The sequence below is a fragment of the Protopterus annectens genome, chromosome 15.part0 (assembly GCF_019279795.1).
Source record: "Protopterus annectens isolate FY-2018-M chromosome 15.part0, PAN1.0, whole genome shotgun sequence".
Classification (NCBI taxonomy): Eukaryota; Metazoa; Chordata; order Ceratodontiformes; family Protopteridae; genus Protopterus; species Protopterus annectens.
The window spans coordinates 671303631-671325815 of NC_056749.1; the positions used below are offsets into that span (position 1 = coordinate 671303631).

General features: G+C 42.0%; 1 protein-coding gene across 7 annotated transcripts in view; it reads left to right on the forward strand.

Annotated features, from left to right (window-relative positions):
- Positions 1–22185, forward strand: part of BCORL1 (BCL6 corepressor like 1) — a 1083397-nt gene that overhangs the window by 324576 nt on the left and 736636 nt on the right. For all 7 annotated transcript variants that reach the window (XM_044057522.1, XM_044057520.1, XM_044057526.1 and 4 more), the window contains one exon: positions 14365–17067. In XM_044057522.1, coding sequence (XP_043913457.1) covers positions 14365–17067 — 2703 coding nt within the window. The remainder of the gene's footprint in view (positions 1–14364; positions 17068–22185) is intronic.

Here is a 22185-nt window from a genome sequence, read left to right on the forward strand (position 1 = left end):
GAACTCTGATAATCATGAAAAATGTGTTTACTGTTTGGGTGTGTCCCATTTGAGTGTAGACTGTTCCATCTGCCAAAGTTTCAGTAATGGAACTCTGGTAGAGAGGAAAAATAAACTAATTCTCAAAGGGTTCCTTAAAGCCCCTTTCGAGGAAGCCTTGTCCAACGCCACTCTTCTTCGGCCTCAGGATCAAAACCGCCCTGTTTGGTACTGACCTCTCCATCTGCACCGATTGCTAAGAAACACAAACATGCCTCTGAAGGTTCCTCTACAGAGCCGAAACCCAAAGTTCCAAAGATTTTGGAATGGTCCAAACCTTCTGCACTGAAAAACTTACCGGTGCCTTCGACACTGACCACAACACCCATTCAGTCTGTGATTACTGCTGCTCCTACTGTTACTACGACTCCACCAAAAGTACCCACTACCGCTACAACCGTGCCAGTGCCAATTTCCCCACGGTACAGCAGATGGTGCCAAAGTCGGATATAACTACCTAACCCAGGACTACTTATTCTCCCTCCTTGGACCCATTCCATGGACAGCTTCCTAGTACTTTCATAGAGAGACCCGACTGTCCTTCTCGGTTGTCCATTTGCTCCACCAGAAGTCTCTCTGAAGCTGATATTTTTAGGTTGGTGGATCAGATCTTGGCAGCCAGGAGTCTACTCTCATCATCTCAATTTCCTCTGCCATCCGGTGCAGGGGGTTACTCACATTTGAGCCCCTACTTATTCTTTTCCTCTGACCTCTGAGCAGGCTTTAGAGCTCTCAACTCCAGCTTCTCAGGTTCAAATGGCTTCGGTGCCAACAACCTTTTTGTCTTGGTCAAATCTGGCTCTGACTGCCTTGGTGCCTTTGGCACCGTCAGGTCCCCAGAACCATGTCTTCACCATCAGGCCTGAGGGGTTCGAGCTGGACTCAAGTTTTTCTATGGATCTGGACATATCTCTTCGTGCTCCTCAGGCTGAAGACCCTTTCTCAGTTCCGGTGTGTCAGGTGGGTCTTTTGGGACAGGGTATGATCCCAGTTCCGAGTTTGTCTGTCTTGGTTCTGGGCTCCCATCCCTCCTCAGGTGGGCCTGCCTTTCAGGCCATGGAAAGAGCTTTGGCCACTGCCTCATCTCAGGTGACTCCTGAGTTAACGGGCTATTGCCCTGTGACCACCAGGTCTTTTATTCTGGCACCAACCTTGACCCCTGGACAGTGAACCCCAGGGTCGAAAGATTTTCCTGCTAAAGGAGCAATCTCTTCCAAGTCCTCAGATGTTCCCACTGAGGAGCCTTCTCAGAAGAGATTGTGTAAGGGGAAACACATTGATTCTCCTGACGATTCCATCACAGAGGACACGGATTTTTATGAGGGGAAAGGTTCCCCATGGTCACCTCTGGAAGAAGACTCCTTCAGAGGCATTCTAGAGATCCTAAAACAGAGGGGTGATTGGAAGTCCAAAGGCTGTTCTTCTGAGGAATCCGTGTACTTGCAGGCCTTTGGTGCTCGCCTGCTGACAACTCAATTAAGCTAATCGCTCAGTAGGCTTGGAAGGCCCCTGACTCTGTAGATCCAGCCCCCAGAGACCTGACAAGATTCTTTCAGCTCCTGAAGACCATCCACATTGGGCAAAGGGTTTAGTAGTAGATGCCATGGTGGTAGCGGCCGCCACCAAGAAAGAACTGGCCAAGGGAAGTTCTGCTGTACATCACCCTAACCGAGAGTCTATGGTGTTGGACAGATTCGGGAAGCAGGTCTGTGCATCGACCTTCTCCATCAGGTCCTTGAATTTCTTGGCACACTTTACTAGACTTCAATGGGACCTGGTAAAGGAGCTTTTAGATACCCTAGCAGGAGCAGTCACTGAGGGGGTCCCAAGATAAAGTTGCCTCCCAGTTAGCTACCCTGGAGACTATTTTGAATTCGTCCATGAGGCTCATAGCATATGCAGCCGAAGAGGCAACCAGGTCAGCAGGTTCAGGTGTTGCTATAACACAACATGCTTAGATATGCCTGTGTGAGTTTGCAGAACCATTCATATCTTCCTTTGTCAGTTCTCCCTTTGATAGATGCTCTTTGTTTGGAAACTCTATCCAAGTGTGAAAAAGATAAAGCCTTTGTCTGCTGTGGGAGTGTGTTTTTCCACTCCTCAGCGATCCTACTTCAGATATCAAAGGAGTGATAAAATGTGGTTCAAGAAATCTCAGAAGCCTTTCTAGGACACATGTGGTTCGGGGCAGGGGGGAGGGTTATAATGGAAGATGCCATCCCAGAGACAGGGGTGGTCTGCAGAATCAGGGTTCAGGGGAGTCTTTCTCTGGTCAACCCTACCAGCACTTCTGAAAGAGGACCCGATTGCTTACCTCTGGTGATAGTCTGGGTAAGATTCTCCTTGCACCCGAATGCCTGGCGACGCATAACCACCGATGCCTGGGTGCTAAGGATCATTTCCAGAGGTTATTAGTTCCTTTTACTCTTTACCCAAGAACTCCAGCAAGACTCCCCAACATTCCACAAAGTCAGAGAGATCAAGCAGCATTAGAAATACAAAAGGTGCTACGAAAAAGAGTTATCCAGGAAGTCCCACCTGACCAGTTAGGATCTGGATTTTACTCAAGATTCTTTTTAGTGTCAAAGAAAACAGGAGACTGGAGACCAATTTTAGATCTCAGTATTCTGTCCACCAGTCAAAATTCCAGATGGTCACGATTCAGTTAATTCTTCCCTTCTTAGAGAAAGACTATTGGATGTGCTCTGTTGACTTTCATGACATGTATTACCACATAAAGGTGGACAAAAGCTCAAGAAAGTTTCTTGGCTTCCGGCTAGGAGCCATCCATTTACAATACAGAGTGCTGCCCTTTGGTCTCACTACAGCCCCCAGGGTGTTCACCAAATGTATGTCAGCAGTCACAGAACACGTGAGGCTGCACAGATTCCGAGTGTTTCCTTACCTGGAAGACTGGCTTCTCACTGCTTCCACCAAGCATCTACTACTACAATCTATGGACTTCACTCTGGAATTATCCCAACAATTGGGCATCATGGTCAATCACGCAAAATCTCAACTAACCCCTTCTCATGACATGGAATTAATCAGAGCTTGCCTCATCACTGTATCACTGTATCTTGTGTGGCATCACTTCCCCTATACAGATTGCAGAAAATACAGTCACAGGTTCATCCTCTCCTTTGCTCAGCTGAGCAGATTCTGCAGGCATTGGGCTCCATGGCAGCAGCTATTACATTAGTTCCAATGGCAAGATTTCACATGAGGCTTCTTCAGTGGTTATTTGCAAACCAATGGACTATTCTAACCCACTCCATAAATCATTTAGTTTTCATATCCAGTAGATGCAAAAATGACCTATCCTGGTGGATGCAGTCCGAGGAGATTCTTCCAGGCCGTCCCTTTGCTCCCACACAGCCCAGGGCTATAGTGACAACGGATGCTTTCCAGATGGGGTGGGGGGCATTATCTCGGGAAGACAGTCCAAGGCAATTGTTTCCAAACCTTCCAACCTGGGCTGACCCTCTAATATATTTATTCCTAATCCTGTCCACCCTCGTCACACCCAGTGCAAATCTTAACAACTTTAACTCTGCCACATCCAGCTCTAACTCCTGCCTTTTTGTCAATGCCACTGTCTCCAACTCATATAACATAGCTGGTCTCACTACCCTCATATCCGCTCTAAATTGAGATTTGACTGCCAATCTAAATGTGTAGCGCATCTTGCTACATGTGAAACATGTTCATGCTTTTGTGTAGGTAAAACAATCAGAAAGTTAAATCATAGGATCTATGAACACAATTCAGCCATTAGGCACAAAGACAAAAACGATTAAAGAAACATGGTATAAGCTGTGATTCTTTTACAAAATTCAGTTTTTTTGTTTTAGATGCCATCCGTGCTTCTGAGTTTATAGGGGATTTCAAAGTGTGGCTTGAATGCCACAAGTCAGTCTGGCAGATTAGACTGAATGTGGACAAACACCCAGGTCTAAATGATGGTGTAAACATGAAGTGCTTTTTATCAGTACAGAAACTTTAAGTAATGAGACATTAGGGTAGTTTTGCCTGATACGAGTATTAATACAGTCTGTAGTACTTCCAGATTTTAAATGGTTTATCTTGATTGGTTGAAAATCTTAGTTATTTCATTGGATAACAATTGACAAATCATGTGAGCCATGTGCTTTTAAATAGGCTTTATTATTTCATTTGATTGATTCTGAAGAAATTCTGATTGTTACTGGATAAAAGAATGAAAGCGCTAAATCGTTTATTTATTGAGTCTGGTCTCCTGGCTTACCATTCATAGACCATGTTTTTGGTTAATGATATAATTATCTGTTTAACTTCCAAGACCTATTAGAGCATGTTGTCTGCTGCCATTGCATATAGAAAAATCTCCCACCAGGAGTTCATTGTGCTTTGTTTACACTAGGATGGTGCCAGCTAGTCTGTCTACTTACGTATTGCAAAAACACTCTATGCCAGTAAGATGGTAGACCTTTCTAGCGATTGAATAAAAATCATATAAAAGGTGCATGTAAGAATCTAATGTATTTATAATGAGACAAATTCTCTTGAGCCTGTGTAAAGTTTACCCTAAAAAAGCCAAGTGTCCAAGGAGTTGCTACTATGGTGATGGTATCTGGTAACCCAGTGCCAAGTTCTGTAATGACTGACACATCTTATTAACCTTGGGACACATCCAAGTCGTGTATATATAGTCTGTGTTTGAGTGATCTACAGTGACAGCCTTTATTGGTTGCTTTCTAACCCCTTTTGTACATACTTGTTGGAAATTGTTGCCTTTGTACAAATTTAAACATCACAAATTGGTGGACACTTGGGATATTAGATATGACGTTAGCTTGAAAAATCTTGTCCTGTGTTTGTGTCTTCTGTAAATTTTTGGAAAATTGACTCAACTTTTTAGTGATTATGTAAGTGGTATGGGAAGGTTGTAAACTGAGGTCTTTATATACGCGACTTAGTTTGCAATTACCCACATAGGAAATATTTATTCACAGCAGCAGTTCTAGTTACTCATTAAACACAACGTACAATGCTGATTACAATGTCTGCATTCATTTGGACACATTTATTTGTCAAGATCCATGATGTGATGCTACATCTGTCCCCCTCCCGGCTTGAAAGTATTGGTTTCATACCCAGTTGATGGCCTGTATGTTCTTTATAAGCTGTCCTCACTGTGATGGGTAGAGCCAGGTTTGTGTCTTACATTGAACCTGAATGGCTCAAGTGAAAGTGGTTACCAACACAGCTTGGAATTACCACTTTGCTGTTTTTGAAGCCACAAGTGGGCATGGTCAGTTATGAATGCAAATTCTCTGCCCAGTAGGTAATATTATAGGGTAACACCCCCTCTCACTTGTGGAGTATTTTGTTTTTGCTTTTCTTAAATTCCAGCTTAAATAACATATAAGGTGGTCTTCTGCATCCCAGCGTCCTGAGAATATTGCACCATTTCCTCCTCTGAAACGTCCATGTCTACAAAAAGGGAATACTAATATATGAGGGTGCTAGCTCAGGCTCTGAGCATGGCACTACCTTTAAATGTTTAAACCAGTATCCACTCTGATTACTATTGTTGGAAAGTTGGGGTACACATGTCAGGTAATATCCAATTACCTCCCTCCATTTTTTCTGCTTGGTATGGGCCACTTTCTTACTGGATGTAATTTCTGTTTTTGCAGTCTGACCATTACAATTAGTATATATCCTAGATGCTTTACCTCTGGCATACTTAGTTTGATTTTAGAGCACATTTAACCTGGTTTGCTTTAAGGCATTTAATACAGCTTATACCTTGGCCAGATGGAAGTAGGAGTCCTCAGAACAGGTGATAATGTCATCCAGGTAGGCAGGAGCATACTGCCCGTGGAGATGTCCTTCAAGGATGCATCTGCAGTCCTTACAAATGGGTTGTCAAAGTCTATAGCTGCAGTTATTAAAAGTGAATAACTGTTTAACGAAACAAATACCTCATAAAGATTTCCATCAGCTTCTGATATTCCACCTGCTGTTACAGTTTCCCAGGAATTATCAGACACTATTCCTTTGGATATTTCAACCTGCAGCCATGTCCATTAAGGCCTTTGCCAGGGCTAAAGCAGCTAAAACTACTAAATCCCTCTCACAGACCTAGCTCCAGTTCACAAATGCTTAGTTTAGCAGAGGATCTCATTAGACTCTGATGGTGAAGAGTCCATTCCTTCTGCCTCTCTGCCTGAGGAATTTTCCTTTGGGGAGACCCTGCATGCTATAGGGAACAATTTCAGTGGCAGGGCCAGGATTTTCAGATTTCAGAAAAGGGCTTAGAACTTTTTCTTTATTACAACATACATATAGGCCTTAGCATACCTCCAGTTCTTTCTGTTGTAGATGATGCATTTAATGATGCTTGTACTGCTCCTGATTCTCTGCCTACACATTATCACTTGTGTAAGGCTCCCTTGCAGATCCAGAGACTATCTCCCAAGGACCTAAGGCTGTAGCAGCCACCAATCCAGATCCTTAGAGATGGGGTAAAAGTTTACACTTCTGCTACTCTTTCAGCTAGGGCCTTGAACTGTCAATTTCACATGATGCAGTATCAAGAATTTTTGCTAGATCAGTTAACCAAAAAGTGTCCTCAGATGAAACAGTAGACTGTGCAGGAAATGGTACATAACATTCAACAAGTGAGTAACCATTCCTAAAATGCGGCTATGATGCACTGGAGGCTTCCTTTAGATCAGCCATGACTGGCACAGTCATCAGAAGGCATGCATGGCTAAAAGAACAGGCCTTACCGGACCATGTCAAATCAAAACTATTAGATGCTCCTATGGATAAGATTAATTTGTTTGGCTCTCCTGCACAACAAGTGCTGAAGAAGATGGAAGAAAAGGCAAAATCTGTTCAAACAGTAAAAGATTTCTTACAGGTACAACCTCCAAGGTTTGTCCTTTCCAGACTCCTCCAGAACTCAGAGAGGCAGGAATGGCACAGCCACAGACACAGCCACCACCACAACTACAGGTCAATCACAGTGACTTGGCTCTGGCACCGCCTACCTTATTTACAACAAACTGGCATTACATCACAAGAGACAAGTGGATTTTACAGATAATAGACCAAGGTTACAGGTTTCACTTCCATACTCTACCAGGGAAGAGAGGAATGCCAAACCTACCTCCAAATCAAAAGACAGAAGCACTGAAACAAATATCCCAATTATTGAGGATGAGAGCTGTAAAAAAGGTACCATCTATGGAGCAAAGAAAGGGATTTTACTCCAGACTCTTCCTGGTACCAAGAAAAGAAGGCAAATGGAGACCTATTCTTGTCCTTTAAACACATTCCTCATTGTTCCAAAATTCAAAATGCTGACACTACAGCAGCTTCTTTCCATGCTGGGCAAGGAGTCTTGGCTGGTGACTCTAGATCTCAAGGAGGCATACCTGCACAAACTGCAGAAGATACCTCAGATTTCTTGCAGGATCAGAGCATTATCAATTCTCAGCATTGCCCTTTGGCCGAAATGCCTGGCATCAGTAATTGCTCATTGCAGGCTTCAGGGAATCCAAATCTACCCATACCTGGACGACTGCCTGATACAAGCGGACAACAAAAGCAAGCTAGCAGAAGATTTGCAAAGGGTCATTTATCTGCTACAAGCCCTGGAATACACAGTCAATCTAAAAAAGTCAAGACTGATACCATCCCGGAGAATAACCTTTTTGGGTGCAGAGTTGGACACATCAAGGCAAATGGCATTTCTAACAGTAGAAAAACACTCTACTTCTTGGCCTTAACAAAGCAGAAGCATCTGACAGCAAGAAAAGTACTGCAAGCCTTGGGCTTCATGGCATCCTGCATAATATTGGTTCCTCATGCCAGACTGCATATGAGAAAACTACAGTGGTACCTAAGGAATTTATGGTCTCAACACAGGCACAGCTTAGAAACCCAGATTCCCATTATTCCATGCCTGAAGCAAGAATTCATATGGTGGGCTCAGGCTTGTCAAACAAACACAGGATTGCCCTTTCACAGTACTCAACCAAGCCAAACCATCCACATGCTGGACAAGTGCATACAAGGCTTATGGTCTCAAAACCAGCTGCACCTACACATAAACCTAAAGGAAATGCTGGCAGTAAAACTGGCAATTCAGGCATTCAGACCATTCCTTCAACAAGGTCTATTGATGATAAGGACAGACAACACCACAGTTATGTGGTACATCAACAAACAGGGAGGATCTGGCCCTGAGCTACAACATTCAGTTAAAACATCCAAGCAGACATTTTAAGCAGGACTAATGGATGCTGCATCCGACATCTTCAAAACCATTACAAGAAAATGGGGACTCCCAGAAATAGACTTATTTGCATCCCCACGCAATCACCAACTAAAGAAATTCTGCACAAGGTACCACCCACTTGCTTGGAAGGTGGACTCCCTATCCTTCAGTTGGAAAAACCTGACAGCATATTCATTCCCACCTCTTCCTTTGATGCACAAAGTGCTATTGAAGATCAAAGAGGACCGTCCAAGGATCATTCTGATAGCTCCAGACTGGCCAAGGCAGCATTGGTACCCATTACTGAGGAGCATGTCTCGAACAAATATGGCCACTTCCCCTGGTTCCCTTGCTGTTAACACAGAACAACTACAACAATCTGCATCCAAACCTGAAAACTCTGCAGCTGACTGCCTGGAACATTGCATAAGACCAATTAACCCAAATTTATCCCAAAGGGTTAAAGACCTTGAGGCTCGCAGACCCTCAACAAGAAAAAATTATTCAGCAAAATGGAAAAGATACCTCATTTGGAGTACTGCAAAAGGAGACGATGTGTCACTGGTAAACATAGCCAACATTCTGGAATACTTGGCAGAGCTCTTCCACACAGGCCTGTCCTATTCCTCCATTAAGATTCATGCATCAGCAATTTCAGCAGAATACGACTTGGATCCTCCTGTCTTCTCACATCCTCTGCTCAGACAGTTTCTGAGAGGAATTAAAAATGTAAAGCCTCCTAGGAAGCCACCACTACCAGCATGGGACTTGAACTTTGTGCTAGAAAAATTGACACTTCCTCCCCAGCAGCATCAGCAGACTTGCAATACTTATCACGGAAGACTGCTTTCCTGCTGGCAATCACTTCAGCAAGAAGGGTATCTGAACTTCAGGCATTAATGGCAGTGCAACCCTTCCTGATCTTCCATCAAGATAGAGTGTCCATGAGAACAAATCCTTCCTTTATGCCTAAGGTGGTTTCCAGAGTTTCTTTAAATCAGGCTATCCACCTACCTACATTCTTCCTAACCCACAGAACAGGGAGAAAGACTGCTGCATACCTTGGATGTACATAGACAATTACGCTACTACCTGGACAGGACCAAAGGCAATAGAAAACTGACCAGCTTCTGGTAGCATATGCAACAGGAAGGGAAGGAAAAGCAATTTCAAAACAGACAATCTCCAAGTGGATAGGAAATTGCATTAGATTTTGTTACTCCTACCATGGAAAGAAAACTCCAGAGAACATCAGGCCTCACTCTACAAGGGCAACAGCCACTACCACAGCCTTCTTGTGGCTACCAAGGACATTTTAGAAGCTGCTACTTCATTATAATTTATCTTTATACTCTAGATCCCGAGCAGGCTTTGCCACTGCTGTTTTGCAAGGGATCCTAACTACACCATAACTTTATTTGTCCACCTCCCAGTTTGGCTATGGTATTCTACCCATTTGTAAGGACTGCAGATGCATCCTTGAAGGACATATTTGTACCTACCATAAATGTAGATGTCCGATAGGAATGCATCTGGGTATTTGCCCTTCTTATAGCTAGCTGGGGAATCTATTATGGTGTATTTGTTTGTATATATGTACATACATGCTTATTTTTGTGTTTGCTCTGTACTATTTGGAATCATTGGCTTTTATCCAAATTTAGCCTTCCAAGAGGGCACCTGGCATCTGGGGCAAGAAACACTGAGGAAAATTGATGCCTTTATACCAATAACTGCAGCTATGGGTGAAGTGCGACACCAGGGGCTGCCTGACGACAGGACAACCCATTTGTAAGGACTGCAGATGCATTCCTATCGGACATCTACATTTATGGTAGGTACAAAACTGTACTTTTTAAGACTTGGTCCATGATTGAAAGAAAGGTTGCAGAAATAGCATGTAGCCCAATGGGAAGTACAAGATACTGGAATAATCTCTTGGGTGTTCAGAATTTTTTTTTTCCTGTTTAGCTTCAGTTGTCAAGAGGAATTTGCCAGTATCCCTTGGTGAGGTCTAGTGTAGTCAAAAATCCTTGCCTTCCCCAACTTCTTTGTAAGTTTGTCTAGCAGGCATTGAGTAACTGTGTAATTTTGAGATGCTGTTCAGCTTCCCAAAGTCATTACAAAACTTTATACTGTCATTTTTGGGGACTAATACTTCAGAATTCTTTACTCACTATTCGATGTCTCTGTTACGTTCATCTTAGTTATATTCTCCTTGCTTTACTTGGTGTCATCTTCCCATTATGCTTTTTTTAATTTAAGCGGTTAACCAAAGGTTATCAAACTTTGGAGTTTCTTCAGGGTGAGGTTGTTGTGAGGTGGAAGATACTGCTTTTCCTTTAACCACCACAGGCACTGGGGGTCTCATTGTTTAACCTTTGTCTTAGAAAAGGCAACTCATGCCTGTTTTCTTTAGTTTAAGTTGCTGTCTCTGCCTTATTTAGGTTTGTTCACTTTCCTTATGAACTTAATAATAGAGTCTTCTTCCATTTGCTTAGCTGTCCGATATTTTGATTCAAGAGAATATTGCTCAGGCTCTGTTCAAGGTTATCTTTGTAAATCTGAGTATACAATACCTTGTCTGTTTTCTTTCATTTGTGTTGCTTCCCCTCTTTGTCAGGTGAATGAATACTACCTACTGTCTCACTTTCTTTTTTTTTTTTGTCTCGAGTTGCTCATCCTCTGCAAAGGATTTCTGTTTTTTTCTTTTCTTTTGTTAAAGATGTGTGTTGCTTAGTCTTCCCTTTATTTAATTTTTCTGTACTGCACTGGCAGAAGTGAGTTTAGAACTGTGTGCAGATTCTGTTTCTTTCACGTTCACACTGGTGACATATTTCATACTGTTAATTTTTATCTGTTCTAAATCCTTTTCCCACCACTGCTATTCCCTTCACTTCCTGAACTGGCTAGAACTTCCTCACTACTTATTCTACATTCAACTCTTCACAGCCCACAAACTAATTTTCAACCCTTCTCATTGCCCCACTCTCTCCTCCGTCCACACTATGTATCTTCTTACCCGAACCATTTGATCAAACAATCAAAATCTTCTTGCTGTACACAAACCATCACGTAGCCCTGGTCAACAACTTCTGTCTTTTTCCCTTGCACACAAATGGAACTTACTCCCTTCCCACATCCGTACTACACAAAATCCCTCCTCTTTTAAGGCATTGCTACACTCTTATCTCTCCGCTACCTGGAAATACTTGTGCTCACATCCATCCTAATCCCCCCACTCCTCCTCCTACCCACAGTGCCCTACCCTACCTTAATTATGCTACTGCTTGCCACATATGAAGGGGGAAATATGTACATTTCCCATCTAGGAATCTTATATTGATGTAACTGTTACAGTTTGTACTACTTCTTGTTTGACCATTGATTGTTTGTAACTAGAACATACTGTATCAACTCCTGTTTTTTCTCTTGTGTTATCTGTTGCATGTTAATATTATTACTGTATTAATTTCTTGTTAAACTTCTTGATGATTTTTTGTACATATCTTCTGTGGAGCTTTTCTCCCTGGGCCTCGATTGAAAAAGGGCTCATTTCGGCCCAATGGACTTTCCCGGTTAACAGACTTCAAAATAAATAAATAAATAAATCTTTTTTTTTTTCTTAACACACATGTAGTGCTTAGAATTCTCTATTTCAGAGGCTTTCTGTTAAATTGTGACAGAAAATTTAAAATTCTGCCCAGGTTGCGCACTTTTCATACTGCCGAACTTCATTCCGTTAAAATAAATTCTTTCACTTGAGTGATCTCTTGTTCTACTGGTCAGTTATATTCTGTGCTTTGCCACAATTTTAGACTACAATATTTTATTGTTCCATTCCCTTACTTGTACTGGTTCTGCTTTTGCAGACTGCTGTGTCTTACGTATATGCTAACATATCTCATTAAATGGTGTAGGTTCTTCTGTCTGTATCCTTAGTCAAATTTTTGTACATTTAGGGCTTTCTAACGAGTATACCTTGGTCTTTGTTGGATTTGTTCACTGTTATTGCATGTGTCTGGTGATTGCTTCTCCCACCCACCCTTTTCCAAGTTAGAAAGAGGTATGCTATAGGCTTATTCACATGATGATTCCCCTTTCCACTGTATCTCGTCCTCCTGCTGTTAATCTGCCCATTTTTCCTGTTGGGTCTTTTTTGGCTGTCACTGTGGTTTTGGTGTCCATGTTGTCTTCTTATTTCAATTCGCAAAACAGTGTAAGAAACTTCTCTGAGTGGAAGATTTTCAGTCCATATATCTCTAGTTAATCACTGTATATTAATCAGATCAAACAATAGTAGTAGAAGTAGCGAACTTAAACTCATCTTAAATAAAAAAAAAAATATATATATATATATATATATATATATATATATATATATATATATTTATCATATATATAATTGTACAGAATTACTAAGTATTCGAAAGTAATCCAAGCATGACAGGCAGTCTGTTTCCAGTCAAAAATCCTTTATTAAGTACACAGACAAGTGATCCAAGTAAAACAAAAATAGAGTAACAGTTTCCTCACAAGCTTTCTAAATATATATATATATATATATATATATATAATTTTTATCAGGCAAGGGAGTGGTTTAGTGCCTGATATATATATATATATATATATATATATATATATATATATATATATATATATGTATATATACATACACATATATTTAGAAAGCTTGTGAGGAAACTATTACTCTATTTTTGTTTTACTTGGATCGCTTGTCTGTGTACTTAATAAAGGATTTTCGACTGGAAACAGACCGCCTGCCTTGCTTGGATTACTTTCGAATACTTAGTAATTCTGTACAATTATATATATTTTTTATTATTTATTTATTTATTTTTACTTAAGATTAGTTTAAGTTTGCTACTTCTGCTATTGTCTGATCTAATTAATATACAGTAATTAACTTGAGATATAGGGACTGAAAATCTTCCACAAAGAGAAGTTTCTTACACTGTTTTGTTTTTGGACCCACTATACGTGTTTAGTTGGTTGTTTTGAGACTTCGGGATACCACGGAGATTACTTGTTTTTTTTCTTATTTCAGTTATCCCTTCACTTACTGTGCTACCTGTTCAGGGACCTATCACAGCTGGCTTTACCTCAGTTTGTTGGCTGGTGTTTATTATGTGAACATTTAGTAATGTGGTTAACTGTTCCTCGCCTTTTGTCTCTGCTTTTCTTCTGATACCAGGAAAAATTCAGGCTTTGTGGCATTTATTCCTGCTACTGTATCCCAGCATCAGTGACCTTCTGCCATCCTTAGCAGAATACCCATTTGGCTATCTTCTGTATGCTGATCCAAAATTTTTGTAATGTGTACTTTTCTGCTCATGTAGTACCATGATACAACATTTGTCATGTCTGCCTTGTAGCTTTCAGTTCTGCAGTTTAGTTTTTGGCTGTGGTGCCTTCCCTGTATCCTTATGTTTTTTCTGTGAGTGCTCCATTTTTGTTTCTTCATTCCACAACCCAAAGGCATCTTGTAGATGAATTTGTGATCCTTCTGATTGACTATGTTGACATATGCAGTACTTGTGAGTGCACATGCATCCTGTGATAGACTAGCATCTTACCTAGACTTTAGTTTCTGTATTTTTTGCCCACTGAGCACCAGGATTGGCTCCTGCTCCCCAGTAGCAGTGAATTATGCAGGTAATAAGAGAATGAGGCAATGCTTTTATTGCCATTTTGAGGACAAGGCCAACCCCGCTTGACTGATCCATTGTTTGCCAGCATTATATTTGCACTTTGTTTCCTGCTTTTAGTTCTGTGCTTGAAATGATGCAACTCACAGCTGAATTGCACTTCATAATCTGGTCCAGCTTATTTAAGTACCTGGTCATTATTGTCAGCAAGATTCATACTTTTTCATTTGACTTTCTGTTGTGTAATTTAGTGTCCCCCACCACCTTCATGCTGACTTGGCTTGGCACTGGAAATGACTTTTGGTGTTCTCTGCATATGCCTGTTGAAAAAAGTTTCATTAAAAAAGTAACAAACAACTGAATTGTTTTTTTTCCCCACAGGTAGAACTCTCGCAAATGAATTATGGTGTTCAGGCCACAGGGCAAAAAGATGATGGAGCTTTCAGGAAGGAATCTCAGGGTAAAAACAAAGGCCCTGTACCTTCTGATCCTCAGAGACCTGCATCTGTGGGCAAACAAACACACCTATTTCAAACCAGCCAGCAGGTAGAGGGGAAGAGTGTACTGGATGTGTTTTTGGGTGGTGACTCTGGTGTTCATGATAAACAGAGCAATAATATGGAACCACAGAAAAATGTAAGTGTTTCTGAAAGAACTACAGAGAGCAAGGTTGATGCCTTGCCTTCCCAGGTCAAGTCTTTGGAAGCTGGATTACCAGAGCAAAAAAGACCAGTGCCAGCTTCCACTGTTCCGTTTATCAGACAACCTTGGCATGGACAAAGTGTAGATGGAAGTTGTGCTGTGACCCATCAGAATTGTACTACAGTGAATCCCGTAATTGTGAGTCGAAAGTGCCTGCCTCCATCTCATGCACATACTTTACCTTTTCTGCAGGGAGTGTCACGGGGCCAACGCTTTGTGTATGTACCATCTGCAAGCTGTAACCAGCCACTCAATATGAGCTTTCCTACTGCCTTGAACTCATCACATTCTTCAGCACCACCACCACTGTTAACGGGCTTTGTGCCAGACAAGTGTTTTCACAACTCTGGCAGCAACACAACCCCAGAAGTCACTGCTACTACAACCCACCACCACCATATCATCAAAAAGTGTGCAAATCTGGACCAAAATGTAGTTTCTCTTGAGAAAAATCGACTGTCTAGCAAATCTCCATCCCTTTTATCATCTGGTGACAAGAATCACAAAACGTCTGATCATCGTTCAGCATGCATTAAGTCTCCCTCTCCATTTAATTCAGCACTCACTCAGGCATTACCTGCTCAACCTCTGATGCCTTTCTCTCACAGCACTAATCTGAATTATCCAAATGTCAGTCCCTGTTTCAAGTTGGCAGGTTCTCGAGAACAAAGCCTGGTTCACCAGCAAACCAACAGAACCAGTGTTCAGTATTCCCCACTTAAGTCACCCCCACAGCTGGAGAGAGAGATGGTGTCACCACAGGAGTGCATCGACATGCCACTTGACCTGTCTTCCAAGTCCAACAGACATGCATCTGCTCCAAAACCATGCAGGACGCCACCCATGCCAGTGCTAACACCAGTGCATATCACTTTAAAGGCACAGTCTCCCGCTACACATACTGTAACAGAACATGGCTCACATGGAATGCATCAGAGTGGCTGTGCCAGTAACAGTATTACAGGGAATCCTGCTTCACCGCATTCTTTTGTTATGTTTTCAGACTTCTTGAGGAATGGTGCTAATTCACAGAAGTCAGGTTTGGATTCTGCAGTGCCACCTCTGCTTGATGCCTCAGGTTCTTGGGATAAAAATTCCACCACTTTGATAAGTACGATTCCAGGTGCATATGTGGGTGTGGCCAGTCCAGTACCAGCTGCTGTACTGTTGAGCAAGGATACCAATGGAGCCTTTGGTACTGATGTCAGAAGTTTAGCTAAGCAAGAACCTATTTCCATTGTTGACCAAGGAGAACAGGTAGATGGAGCAGTTGAGAGCAAGAAAGTACAGCGAACCAACAAGGACAGTGCACAAACTGCTGTCAAAAGAAATCTGGCATGTGGATTCTCAAATGGGTCTGGACTTTTCCTCTCCAAGGATTCTATTTTTCAGAATTCATCAGGTTCTGGCACTGTTTACACTCGGCACCCTTTTATAAATGGAAGGCCATCTGGGCCTCAGGGTTCATCTGTTGATTGGACTTCATTTCATCCAATAGCAGTGCTGACAAGTGGTGCTTCCCAAGTGGAACAGCTGCGACAGAATATCCGAGCTTCTCACAAAATGTTGTCCAGCCCCAATGACTGCAGCGTTTTATCAGACACTCAGCATGCTGACACCTCTCTTGTTTTACATAAAGCTTTAAAAGAAGATCCTGTTGAAGAACAGGAAAGGGCAGTGGGGTCACCATTGCCTAATGCTGAGTTAACAGTAAAAGGCAAGGATAGTGATCCTCTGTCTAAAAGCAAAAAAGTTACTTTGAGCAGGTCATTATCAGAATCAGGACTGCCTGATAGTCATGATACATCGACTGTCACAGACTTAGGATGCTCTTTCAGTAGTGGTGATAATGTGCATTTAAGTAAGCCGGATCCTAAACCGCATTGCAATCATTCGACAAACAGTCACCCTAAAAAGAAAAAGTCAAAGATTGTCAGTGCTCAGAAGACAGATAGTGAGACACAGCACAAGGAAGAATGTGTGGTTAGTCCAGTACCAGCTGGCAGTTCTCTGAGTAAGGGTACTGACAAGGTAAGAGACAGGGTTTCTGAAGCATCTGTTAGCAGCCTTGTGCCAGACTTACGGAAAGTGAAGACTGAACCAAAGGACTGTGATGAAACTTTGCTTTTGCCTTTTGACCCTAAAATAGAAGGGGTCATAGCAAAGTCATTAAAAATTCATACTGACAAAGGACTGTCCAACCTAACCAAGAAATCCAAATCTCCATCAGAAAAGAGTAAACCACCTTGCCGGTCCATAAAGTCAGACTCCGAAAAGCATAGCAGTAAACTGTCAAAATCTGATAAAAAGAAATTGAAATGTCTGAAACAGGAAGATGAGGAAGTTGCTACTATTTTACAACATGATCTGGCAATAAGGAAGGTAGGTTGTCCTTTTTTTGTCAGTGCATTTAGCAATATGTTAAATCTAGGGAATTGCTGCTCTGTATGTTGTATTTAAGGTTTCTCATGTTTGACTTCTGAAAAGCCAAGTTTTATAATTACTTTAATTCCCACCAACAGTAGTTACATTTTTAAAGATTATCTTAGTACTCCAGAATGTTGTACTTTCATTTCATTTACATTTTTACCAAATTTTTGTAGTGTGAGTTCATCCTTCATTCCTCTAGATTTTCTGCACTCTCCTGTAAATGTACATATTGCCATTTGCTAAGAACCATACAGTAATAAAGTGCTTTGTTACTTCTACACTAGATTGAATTCTTCCATCTGTCATGTCAGAGTGGCACAGCAGATAGCGTTGCCTCACAGTAAGAGGTTCCCTGGTTTGAGTCTTTCACGCAACTTTTTATGTAATGTTTTGTACTTTATTCAGTCATTTGCCAGTATAGCTAGTTGTATGTAGTCTGGAGTTTCTGGTTTTCCCTTCTGTTTTAAAATTATTCTTTTATCCAAAAATTGCATTTCATTAATAGGCTGCCACTACTGGGCAATGGCCATTTCCAGAATTCTTCAACAAGAAAGCCTCTGCTGTCTAAAACTTTAAAACACCTATTGCAATAACTAAAGGTATAGGTTCTAACAGTCTACATGAGTGAAATGTTCTGTGTTTTCAAGTGGATTCTAGGACCTTATCTGTAATGTTGAACAGTGTGCAGAATTGATGTATTTGGACACTAGAAAAAAAGTCATTTTTTGTGAGAGGCTTACTTCCATGTTTGCCTTTTAGTCTTCTGATTGCCACCAGAAGCACCAAGGGCATAAGCATACTGAATTTAAGTATGCCTGTGGCTCATTAACAGACATGCTGACATAGTACTTGAAAACAAGCATATCTTTTGAGAAAGAAATCAATACAAAGAGGACTGCTAATTGGAAGCAGCACCATCATATCATGTTAGTCCTTTGCTTGGAAAAATAAGTTATCTGAATAGCATTAACCAATGTAGTAAATGAGAAGGATATGTGCTGTATAAAAAGAAAAAAAGAAAAGAAAAAGCAAATGTTACTAGAAATTAGTACATTAGCTAAAAGAGTGTTCCATTAGACAGTATTCTGATTATCTGTGCTCAGAAAGTATATCAGGAGGAAGGATGTTTATAGATTAGGCATGCATCACTGCTGGGGTGCCTTCTCTGCAGAGTCTGCATGTCCTTACTGTTTTCGAGTGGGTTTCCTCTGGGTGTTCCAGTTCCTCCCACATTCCAAAGATATGCAGTAGGTAGATTGGATACTCTAAATTGCCCATAGGTATGAGTGTGCATGCGAGTATGTGGTGTAGAAGAACTACCACAGCAGGACTATCAAGCCGTTGATATAAATCTTGGCTCTAGATGTCTACTGTTGAAGTGACATCCCAACCCCATGTGGAAAAATAGGAAAAAGGAGTTGTGGATGGATGGATGGATGGATGGATGGATGGATGGATGGATGGACAGATGGATTAGGCATGCATCCCCTCATTTTAGAGTTCAGAAGGCCAGTGGAGACAGGTTGGGGAGCTCTGATATGTAGTGCATGCAGTTAGCATGTACTCTTGAATGTGCAGAAGCAACTGTGATAATAACCAGGTGGTTCCATTCTGTCAGCAGGACCCAATGTCTTTTCCATCCAATTCAACAATTGAGTTATTAGATCCGATCCAGTCCGACTTCGGCACTTTTCAAGATCTTGGTTCCAGGGCTGTGACTTCTCCCTTACACATAATTCCCTGTGGTCCCCATATTAACTTAGATCTTGTTTGCTTCTTGATCCATCAGGATGTAGAATTTGAGAGCTCTGACTTTCATCTTAATGATAAATTATATGGTTATTTTGCTGTAATATTTGGTGTATCTGTACAGTTTTTCTCACACTTCTATAGATCCTCCCCTATCTACAAAAAAAAAAAAAAAAACTATCTATTTTCTTGTAATTTTCCAGAGGGCTGTGTCCCCTATATGTTTTTAAGGTAGTGATGCTTTTGGTATTGTGAATGTTATTGTCTTGTGGAGGTCAGCTGTTTAATGTTGGTTTATTCCTCAGCATGTTGGGCAAGGCCACTGAGTTTTAAAAATGCTGAGCCAGTGATTACAAGATACCTCCTGAGGATCCACACTTACTGTGCATCTACTGTCTATGGGTAATGCACTTAGATGTGGACTGTGAGGTATGTGCGTCTTTTGGGCCTAGAGCTTTGCAAGGGCACAGAGATAAGCTTGTGAAGGAGGTCATTTTTCTTGCCCAAGCAGGGAGTTTGGTGACTCCTGCACTGAGTTTTTTTCTGTCTCAGCTCAGAAGATGGACAGTGTAAAAGTTCAAAAATAGAGAGAGAGAGAGAGAGACAAGCTTAAGGAGTCTGGCAAAGAAGAAGAGCGAGAAAAGAAAATTGGAAGAATCCAGGAAAAGTTCACCAAATTCATTGTAACTTTCCAACCCTGCTCCAAAGACACAGACATTTGGATCTGGAGGCTCATCAGATCTGCTCACTGCCTTTCCTCTACATTTCACACCAGAACTGGTGAGTCTGAAGATGTTCTTCATCTCACATTGCTGCAGTCATAACCTGTGTCATGGTCGCCAGATCTGGTACTAAAGCGCATGACCGACGCCATATCCTCAGTCTTTCTTGCCGCATGGTCCTGAGTTTCAGACCAAGACTGGGGAATATTTTTGTCTTTTCTTGCCTCAGTTACATCCGGATGTCAGAAAAAGTGAATAATTGTATTTCTTGTGGGAAACAGATACCTCATAGGGATTACCACTCCCTCTGTATTCCTTGCTTGGTGTCGCTTTAATAAGCCACCATCAAACGCAGGTGCTTGTCTTTGGTAAGCTGTGTAACTACAATATGCCGTCCGGATCCCGGCGCGCTCCGCCCAAAAGTAAGAAAAAAAGGAAAAAGTCCAAAGTCCAGGAGGATGAGTCGTCCGGCCGGTTCTTAGAAACTACGGTGGAATCTGTGGATCCAGCCGAGGTTTCAGCTGAGTCTCAGGAGCCTTTAATTTTGCAGGATGTGGCCTCTCAGGAGTTGGGTCAGGCTGAGGGGGCCTCTCAGGTCTCTGTAGTCCCTTCTTTGCATAAGGTGGTTAGGCCTTCTACTTCTGTCTCTAAGGTACCTTCCAAGGTCGGCCCTGGTTTGTCTGCCCTAGTTCTGCAGGTTCTGTACCTAAAAAGCATATGCTGAAAATGGCAGAGGATTTGATTACCTTAATCAGGGGTTCTATGCCTCCTCCAGATAAGAGGCCTAGAGTGGAGCCAGAGGTGGAAGGATTGGAGCATTCCTCAGATTACTAAGACATTCAGGATTTTCCTCCTTATTCTGATTCAGATGCAGAGGATTCTAGTCCTTCTGCTTCCTCCAGAGGATTTTTCTCTTTCTGAAACCCTGCATTCCATGAGGGAGCATTTTAAGTGGGAAGGCCAGGATTTCTCAGATTCTCGAAAGAGACTTAGGAATTTTGTTTTTACCACAGCATAGGCCCTTGGCTATACCCCTGTTTTGGATGTTGTTCAGGATGTTTTCTGAAGCTTCCCTTAATCCTGATTCTTTGCCTCCTGCCCCGTCAAGCCAGACAGGTATTACAGAGTGCCAGAGGCTCATAAATATTTGTATAAGAGCCCAAGAGCTGACCCGAAACTATTAGCCAGGGACCTAAGGGTGTCAGGGCTTCTGTTGTAAAGAATCCAGGTCCTATGGATAAAGATTCTAGAGCTTTGGATAGGTGGGGTAAAAGTGTATACCTCTTCCACTCTAGCAATGAGGGCTTTGAATTGCCAGTTTCATATGCTGAAGTACCAGAATTTTCTCCTAAGTCAGTTAAAATCTAAGGTAGATGCTTTGGCAGAGGGCATAGAGTGTAAGGAATTGCAGGATTTAGTTCATGCCTCTGATCAGGTGGGTAAGCATTCTTTGCAGTGTGGTTTTGATGCTCTTCAGGCTTCTTCCAGGGTGGCTGCCACTGGATCAGTTATTGCACGCCTGGCTTAAGGATCAGAACTTGTCAGAGCATGTTAAAGCTCGAATTTTGATGCTCCTTCAATCTGAAGTTCTGTTTGGTTCTCCTGTGGAGTCGGTTTTGAAGAAAATGGAAGACAAAGCTAAGTGTATGCAGACAGTTAAGGATTTTTTACAGGTGCAGCCCCCTAAGTTTAGCAGAAATTGGCCTACTAAGGGATGGGCTTATCCTTCTTCTGATTTACAGTCTAGGGGCAGATCTAGACGTAGGGGCAGAGCTCATGCTCAGGGTTCTTTCAGGCCTAGGACGGAGTTCCCCTGCACAATCTTCAGGTGAGGGCAGGGTCAGCCTTTAACAGACCCAATGACCTGTATCTCCAGTTGCCAGATCCCTCCTGTCTGGCAGCTCCTCTGGGAGGAAAGTTGGCACTTTTCAGGCAAAATTGGCTTTCAGTCACCCAGGACAAATGGGTGTTGGACATTATAGACCGAGGCTACAAGTTTTATTTTCACACCTTGCCTCCTTTCAAAGGCATGCCAGACGCTCCTCCTCAGCAAAGTTGGAGGCTCACAAACAGATTTCTTTACTTTTAAAATGGGGGCTATCCAGGGGTCCCTCCATCAGAAGTGGGCCTAGGATTTTATTCTTTTTGGTACCAAAGAAAGGAAACACTTGGAGGACAATTCTGGACTTGTCTATTCTCAACACATACCTGGACATTCCAAATTCAAGATGTTAACTTTGTAACAGCTTCTGCCTCTGCTAGGCAAAGATCACTGGATGGTAACTCTGGATCTCAAAGAGGCTTATCTTCACATTCCTATCAGGCCCAGCTGCAGGAGGTTGGCACTTTTCATTATCAGTTCTCTGCATTGCCCTTTGGCTTATCTACTGTGCCCAGGGTGTTCACAAAAGTCCTGGCTCCGGTGATAGCCTTCTTAAGACTAAGGGGAATACAAATTTATCCTTATTTGGACGATTGCCTGATTCTTGCTCAAGACAAAGTCAAGTTACTTCACCATCTTCAGTATGTTATGACAGTGTTAAGGTGCCTAGGGTATTCTAACAAAGTCCAGTCTAGTACCCTCTCAGGACATGTGCTT